The sequence below is a fragment of the Rousettus aegyptiacus genome, unplaced genomic scaffold (assembly GCF_014176215.1).
Source record: "Rousettus aegyptiacus isolate mRouAeg1 unplaced genomic scaffold, mRouAeg1.p scaffold_m13_p_6, whole genome shotgun sequence".
Classification (NCBI taxonomy): domain Eukaryota; kingdom Metazoa; phylum Chordata; class Mammalia; order Chiroptera; family Pteropodidae; genus Rousettus; species Rousettus aegyptiacus.
Window position 1 is genome coordinate 28,911,522 of NW_023416309.1, and position 8,228 is coordinate 28,919,749.

Below are 8,228 nucleotides of genomic sequence, written 5' to 3' on the forward strand. Positions count from 1 at the left end.
TTCTTAACAGCTCAGTTGGACAAGAAGAGGTGTCCCTTCTTAGCTGGTTTCTCATTTCATCATAGGATGGGAAATATAAATGGCTAGAATTAGGATTGATGTATTAAGATGTGCAGAGATGGAGCATCTCTGGCTACAGTTAGTTCCTGTAGAAAGGGACCCCATAACCAACCCTTTTAAATGTTCACTTCTCTGACCTCTTAAATAGAGGACCGTCTTTCTACTTTTCAAAGAAAGTTTTCTGTTTCTTCTCCTCTGTTGTGTTTTACTAGAGATGGCAGGCCTTAGAATTGGCCTTCTGGCACACATAAAAAGTTTCTCCAGGGTCAAGAAGCTGAAAAGAATGTAACAACAAACATACTGCCAGTTCCCTTCTCAATGAAGAGCCAACCAACCCTTGTGGCCCTTTGGCTGATTCCCTTGAAATTGAACCACTTCCAGGAATACTGAAACAAACATTCTAGGACATCTGCATTATTTAAGGAAACTTGTTGAACAATTAATCAGTGACTGACTATCCTTTGGAGTGCTTTAAATCTGACATTTTGTGGTTTTCATGTAGACTTTTAGAATATTACAGAATAAGTGTAAATGGAGACAGCTGTTTTTTCCTTCTTATTAGTTGCCAGTATCAAAGCTGGCAGATAAAAAATGTAAAGCCAGTTTGATTTCGTTTCTGTGGGTTTTCCTTTGAACAATATACTCTTATCCTTATTCTCATCAATAGAATTCAGGGGAAGCCAAAATTGAAATATTCAACTCACCTAGAAAGAGATGAAAAGAAGGGCATGAAGGAAGATTTGTGGTTTTTACTTCATAATTATTTTAAAGTCAAAATAATTAGAACAAGTCTTCCTGGCATGATGTTGTATTTAAGATACTTTAAAATAACTTGGTACAAAATCTGCACGTGTTTGTTAACTGTATGTCCACACATCTACATCCTTTTTCTGATATGACTTTTGTGGAAAATTTCCTTTGTTGCCCAACAGTTATTAATTTATTAATAAGTTATTAATTTATTAGAAACTATTTTTGAAACTAGTAAGATTTAATCTCATACACCATGATCATTTGAGTTCGTTAATGAAGACCACCTATTCCTTTAAAATTACTCTAGAATTGATCAATATTGTCTTATATTTAGACAATATCTTTCTCTAATTATCTTTAAACATTTCACATAGCTCTTCTTGTAGAACACACACACAACCCTAAGGTCGCAATGCCAAAATTTATCTATACTTGTAACATTTCATGGTATTAAATGTAAAATTTTATTTCAAGGACTTCCACAGCCTAGAGATAAATTTAATCTAAGCACTGAGTTAGTACATTTCAGAAAATAAGCTAGTATTTTCATGATAAATTTTAGATACCTAACATCTGTCATTCCAAAAGCTTTTTGCATTCTAGATTCTAGAATTAAAAAGGGAAAGGGTTATGCTTTTATGAAGTAGAGCTGATATTATTTATTACAATTCAATATAGAATATATATCAAAGTCAAGATAACAATCAATGTGCACAAAAATTTATGTCACAAGAGGAACGATAGACAATGCAGCACCTTTAGAAAAAATAATTAAAAGCTGAATTTACAGGTAAGTGCCACACTGAGAATTTACAACACAGTAATTTACTGCAATCAGTGACAGAAGAGTTCCATAAAGAAACAAAGCTCTTACACTCCAGATTTTTCAGAAGGTATTATAGGAATGCTTAATTGTAATCACAGAATTTGTACATCCTTAAGGGTTGATCTGGTGAGTCACAAAAGGTTTTCATAGCATATATTATATAAAGGAGTCCACTGTATTTGGACAGCTGGCTTAGTGTCTCTGACAGGTGTGAAGTCTAGAAGAATTACTGGCTTGATGATGATCTTTCTGCATCTGGCAAGACAGACCTTCTTCACAGTAACAACGCTGGAATATCTCCAGCCCGTGGGAGCCTTTTCTCCTGTGCTTGGTGCACACTTGACCTTCTTTGAGGACAGGTTTACAGATTTTGGACCAGAAATGTCTAGCACAACACAACCCTGAGGCACAATCTGATGATCGGAGACAGACAGAACCTTCTTGTCCTAGGAAAGAAGAGACAATAAGAAAAGTATGTTGTCACTGCTAAATAGGCATTATTTCATTAAGATCCAGAAGACACATCTGAGGTGTTAACAAAGAAGAATGAGTCTTAAGGTCCCTTAACCTACCTTGGTTATGATATGTTTTTGAAGATAGTGTAGTTCTTCCGGAGTACCCATCCAGGGTGCTGTGATCATTACCAAAGCTTTCAATGATGGTTTCCTCTATTTCCCCTCGATGGAAATTATTATGATCAGAAGGCATACATATTCCTAAGAAAGCAGGAGACAGTGATTAACTCTCAAGCTGTAATGTTCTTCTACTTACAGCTGCAATAGTGGCAATCTGTCATGCTGACACCAACTTGAGAGACCTCATTGCAGTGACATGATTTTAACCATAAGCCAAGCTTCTTCCCTAGTGTTAAGGCAAATCCCCAGATGGACAGAAGCATCAATGGTACAGTGTCAGGCATATACAACATCCCCAATATAGTCATTTAAAATCCTTTCTTACCAACTGAGGTAGTGATAGTGAGACTTCTGCCCACTTTTATATCACCCTTGGGGTAAGAAACAGAAAATTGGTCACTTAAAAATTGTTTTTAAAAATAACTTCTCTGCTCTTGGTGCTATATGGATACTGCTAGACTAAGTTAAGCAAATATAATACTAGCTGCCTGGAAGATTGCAATCTCACCCATCAGTTACTTTCCTGTGTAATTTCTATATTACAGAGATCTAGTTAGTTCATCCCGGAGTATTACCGTGTCCTAAGAAGGATCACCAGCCTTAAGTTTATTTCTGGAATCTTCTTTGGCTCTCTGGGTCTACCTATTTGAGACATCGAATTTTAGTGGATCTGTGGTTGGGGAGAGGAGTACTTATTTTAAGGTAGCAGGAGATGGAGGCAGGGGGTGGTATGGAGAGGCCAGAACTCTCCTGACTGGCAGAGATGAGATGGGCACTGTAAGAAAAATGAACAGAGCAACTAAACTTTAACAGTGCTTTTCTTGGACTCTGTATAATCTCATCTCCTCATCTTCTTTCTCAATTGACATAAAGGCTGTCCCAATTTAAAAACATATTTTATGGAGGGGTACACTCCGAGATAAGCCATCGTGTTAAATGATTGAGGAACACAGAGGAAGATAAGGAGCTCCAAGACCTGTACTTTTCTCTCCTCTGAAATAAACACTAGCAATGATATTTGAGGAGAAACTTGCACACTGAATACCCATTTGCGGGTGGCGCCGCCTCATTTGCAGAGCAGAAAACGTTTTCTCCCATCTGCAGGTGAGCAAAGGCGGGACAGTTCGAGTCAGGTAGGGACCTAAGGAACTCACCGTTTTTGCAGTAATTTCCAGGGCAGCACATAGCATGACGCATGCAGCGTTTTCGGCGCTTCCTGCAGGTGAGGCAGATCTGCGCGCCGGCGCCCGTTCCGCGGGTAGGACTCGCGCAGTACTCATCCGTGCTGCACTCCTCGTCCTCCGCGCACGGGTACGGCTGCTGGAAGGGAGCCCGGAAAGGATGAGGCACCTAGGCATCCAGGTACCCTAATTCCTGGACCTGGACGCTCATTACAGTTCTTTTCCACCCATCTGTCCGAAAGCTACTGCTGCCCACTCCTCCCAAATGCAGTTTCCAAACGCACCCTGAACCGCACACACTCGGCATGTTCGTTTTACACCCTTCTCCATAGATGATACCTCTTCAGGGTTACAGCGTTCCTAGATCCCTGAGACCCCTCTCACCTGGTAGTTGTCAACGGTCTGGTACTTGTTCCCTCCAACATAGAGAGTTCCCGGAGCCGCGCTGACTGCGGAGCCTGCGTGCCCGGCAGCGCCGCCCAGTGGTGGGGGCAGGTTTTTGATGGCGTTGGAGTTGAGAACCGAGTTCAAGGTGGCACTCACTCCCAGCAGAGAGTGGCCGTAGAGAGCTGCCGCTACCAGGGCGACCAGGACCCGGGCAGCTCCCACTGCTCCCAGAGCCCTCATTTCGGAAGAACTCGAGAGATAGAGAAAGGAGGAATATCACTTTGCAACCCTGATCCCCACGAAGCCGGGCAGGCGCGGCTGCAGAGTCGGGATTCCGGGAGCCTCCAGCAGTAACACCGTCCCAACTGCGGGAGGCATGGAGCACTGTGCCGCCACTGCCACCGCGGCTGCCTTTATACTGCGGGCTCTGAGCATTCCAGCCCCTCCGGGGGAGACAACAAAGCCGGGATGGGATTTCAAAGCTCTGGGAGGGGCTGGGACGGGGTGTGTTTGTGTACTTGAAGGGGGGCCTTTGACACTCTTCACCCCGCCCTTCCTTAGTGCAGTCGTTCCCCTCGTCCAGCTCACCTTCGGGGTGATTGTAATCAGTGAGCATTAGAGCAGACGACTTTAATAAATGCCAGAGGGAGGAGGAACTTTGGCAACTCGGGTGTCCTTGCCACGCAATAGGAGTTATCGTAATCTGAAATACTTTTCAGAATGGAATCATGATGCTATCTGCAAAAGCTCTTTTCTCCTCTCTCTTATGCCTGTACTGATATTTTTATTGTACACATAAATAATATTCAGTATTAAATACAACACGATCAGTAATTCAAAGTCTATATCAAAATCTTTCATTGGGAAGGGCCAGGTGCACAGTGCAATTGCTAATTAACCCTTTAGAGTCACGGGTTTGCAGATTGGGGCTGAGGTCCTTGGCTTTAAGTTCGTTGATTTCCTCCCCTCTTCCTTCCTTCACCACCCCCTTCCCGCCGCGCCACCACGAGAAAAATGTGCAAAGGGAAGGAAATTTGCACATCAAACGAGGGGTAGAAGGAAGAAGAACTAATTCTCTTTTGATGGGAAGTTTAGAAAGGGAGGCGTGAGACTTGTGTTTGGAAATTAGATCACAGCGGAGAAAGGAGGGAAATGACCATCCGATAATCAAACTATTTAATGTTGTTCTTTGAATCTGAGCAGTCGCAGCAGTAGATGAACTTGATTAGGCAGACAGGCGAGATCAAAGTGGCCAGAGCAAAAGCGGACAGGGTCCAACGGCCGGGTCAATCGTCCTTCGCTGGTTCCCCCTTCTCAGTGGTGGGTTAATGCAGGGAGATAAGAAACCCTTAAGGCCAAGCGCCCGACTTCCTCATTAGTATTTCATATCGCAAAGCTTGAGAATGCCTGTGTTTGATCCCAAGTCAGACCCTTCCTGGACCAGGAATACCTAGTCTAGGGAGATAAGAGACTAGCTTCAGGAAAAGAGGAGCTGAAAGTGAACCAGAAAGTATATGTTATGCCATTTATGTCATTATATAAAAATAATAAAGTGTGTGAGAATGCTGTCCTGCTTATAAATTAAAAACAATTTATTAAAAAAAAAAACATATTGGAAGCCAAGTGTCCTGGCATTGGGCTACTCTCTGTGTTTTACCCTTTTTGGGGTAAGAGGCACAGTGAATATTTGAGACTATTCTAATTATAATAATAAAAGAAGCAGTATACACAATTCTTTTTTTAAAAAGTTGATGTCAGAAAATGAGAAATTGCTATGCAAGTTTAGAAAAGGAAGAGATGATTGAATAATCACTAATGTATATATTTATTTTGTGCTCCATAACCTCTAGGTTATTTATAATTATGTACTGACCTACTACATCTATAATTGGGACGATGACCAGGTACGGTCAGTGATAGTCTTGAAGTACAATAATACCAAAGTTAAGAAGGGAATGGGTACTTTTTTTTTTTTAAGTTTGTAATGGTCTGTGTTCTAGTTCCTTGGGTTTCAGAGGTCATATTAAGAACCTCTTCTAAACAATTTTTTAGTAATGCCTCTAATTACACTGGTACCTCTCCCATCCCAAATTCTATCAGTCCTGTGAAGTTTCCTCTGGCTTATTGATAACTCTACTTCAAATTCAAACATGAATTAAATGCCACATATTTCTTTAGGCCTTATTAAGATCCACGATCTAGACTTGACTACAATTTGGAACAAATTGAAATTTCAATCCAAAGAGAAATTGTTTGTATTAACTTTAAAAAATTAGCCTAAGAAACAAATAAGTCACTACATCTTTTATTGAGACTCAGCAATGAACCAGGTCTCTCTTGGGCACATATGACCCTATCCTCAGTTGACTTGAAGTTTGTATAGATGGGGAGGTATTATAGAGTAAAAGGGGAAAGATATAAGGGATTTTTAGATGCCATATTAACATTTGCGGAATAGTAATTACAATAATCAACATGTCAATGATCAACATGTTGAGCGCCTTCAGTGTGGTACAGAATCTATAGTTGGTCTTAAATTCTTAAGATACTAAACTGTGGAGAAAGAATTTCCTGACCTTAGAAAATGTGAAATGTTACTTTCTAGTCTTGTTTTCCTAAATATTCCCAGTACATGTGAATAATACATTTAACAAATTCAGTCCCTTAAGAAATGCATATGTCCATTGGGGTTTAATCATCTTTAAGCTTGGACAGAATCTGTTGTGTTGAGTTAGGAAAGCTAAGCCAAGTGGTGGGTTTCAAGAGCAGAGTAGATCCTACCTCCTTCTTCTCTTTCCAAGATGCTTTTGAAATTGCCACGATTCGAAAGCTAATAATGAATTGGTTGATATCTGAGTTCCTACTATGTGCTAAGCATGGTACTGTGTGTATAATAAAATTATTATTAATTTTAATAATCATTATTATTATTATTAATCTTCAAATAATTGAGTAGGAAGAAAGGAGGTACACTCACAAATTATATAGGAGAGAAATTATGTAGGAGGCAGGTAGGCAAGCCAACTCTTTGTTCCAAATGGGAATATTTACTTTTGCAGTGGAGTCTCCATTTGGAAATACTTTTAATGATCGAGTTTGCTCACTGGCAGCAAAAGAGCAGGGTGGGCAGGCACATAAAGTGAAGTTCATTGCTCCATCAGCAGCCCATTAAAATTCGATAAGTGACCATTATATGCAAAACGCAACCCTAGTACTTTTGGGCATGTACCCCCAAAATATTAAATGTAGGCTCCTTGTCCACAGAAAGTTTTCAGTCTATGAGTAGATGGGGAAACAAATATGCTTAGGAATGAAGGTTACATTTTTCTCCAAACAGATTGTATTTTGGCACATGTTAGGTAAAAGGGAAAATAGAAAAATGTTCAAGAATTATGACCAATTATGGCCTTGAGGAAAGATGGTTCTGCTGACTCTCCTACAGCTAAGTAATAGAGGTGGTGGGGGTGAGGGCAGGTGTAGTTAATTGATTACACAGAGTTTAATTAGTTCTGTAGGAAACCCTGCCTCTTATTTAATCTGATTTAAATATGACCATATTTAATACAATGAGTTTAATATTTTGTATTAAATTTTAAAATAGGTAAAATATGTTTACCAATGTAGAATCGAACCTCATAACTCAGTAATATCAGATAATGTGTACCTTCCTCACATCATAAGTGTTATGTGCCAAGAGTAGAATATTCATCAACCTCTTCATCCGTGAGGAAGACGAATACACTCCAAAAAAATGCCATGCTGTTTGCAAACTATTTTTCCATCTTTGTTATTTGAGATTCTTATGTGACTGCTATATTTTTAATTCACTCCCTTCCTTCCTTTTATTCCTTCCTCCTTTCCTCCCTTCCATTCCTCCTTTCATTTTTTTCCTCTTTGTTAAATCAAAGGAAGCAGATCTGTTGCCATTTAATTTTACTTCACTAGGAAAAATTGAATAAATGTCATTCCTTGTGATGAGTGTTGCCAACATTTCTGTGGGTACCAATCTTGAATTTTAATGGGGATTGATTCCTCATTGCTGAGATTAGTTTAAAAAAAAAGAAAAAGAAAAAGAAAAAAGAAAAAGAAAAAAAAGTTATGACTTTCTCATTGGCCTTTAAAAGATTTTGGTCAATGTTCTTTATGATGTTAAAAGAGCCTTTAGACCAGGACCCTGTTACCACTCCTGAGAGGCTAGATTAGGCTTTTCTGCACTCCTCAGTACACAGAGCAGGCGAGATTTGACAATAATTATGTTTATTTGGTCATTGGAGATGGCCAGCCCAGATAAACCAGGCTCCACAATAGCTTTTTAACCCAACTCAGAAGATGTGTTTTAAAGGAGTGGGATATTAAAATCTAATCTGAGAATAGATCGCAGACCCA

General features: G+C 39.8%; 1 protein-coding gene across 1 annotated transcript; it reads right to left on the minus strand.

Annotated features, from left to right (window-relative positions):
- Positions 1–1,234: 1,234 nt before the first annotated feature.
- DKK1 (dickkopf WNT signaling pathway inhibitor 1) lies at positions 1,235–4,207 on the minus strand. Its single transcript, XM_016154349.2, has 4 exons — positions 3,840–4,207; positions 3,429–3,594; positions 2,212–2,355; positions 1,235–2,085 (listed from the first exon to the last, which is right to left on the minus strand). Exons 1-4 carry the CDS (start codon positions 4,080–4,082, stop codon positions 1,832–1,834), a joined length of 807 nt encoding a protein of 268 aa, XP_016009835.2. The 5' UTR covers positions 4,083–4,207; the 3' UTR covers positions 1,235–1,831.
- Positions 4,208–8,228: the final 4,021 nt, after the last annotated feature.

Excerpts from the sequence above, each read along its gene's own strand:
- DKK1 (XM_016154349.2), bottom strand. The coding sequence starts at position 4,082 with ATGAGGGCTCTGGGAGCAGTGGGAGCTGCCCGGGTCCTGGTCGCCCTG. Across the intron at positions 3,595-3,839 it reads AGACCGTTGACAACTACCAG|CAGCCGTACCCGTGCGCGGA; the intron begins GTGAGAGGGGTC and ends GCTCCCTTCCAG. Across the intron at positions 2,086-2,211 it reads AAAAACATATCATAACCAAG|GACAAGAAGGTTCTGTCTGT; the intron begins GTAGGTTAAGGG and ends CTTCTTTCCTAG.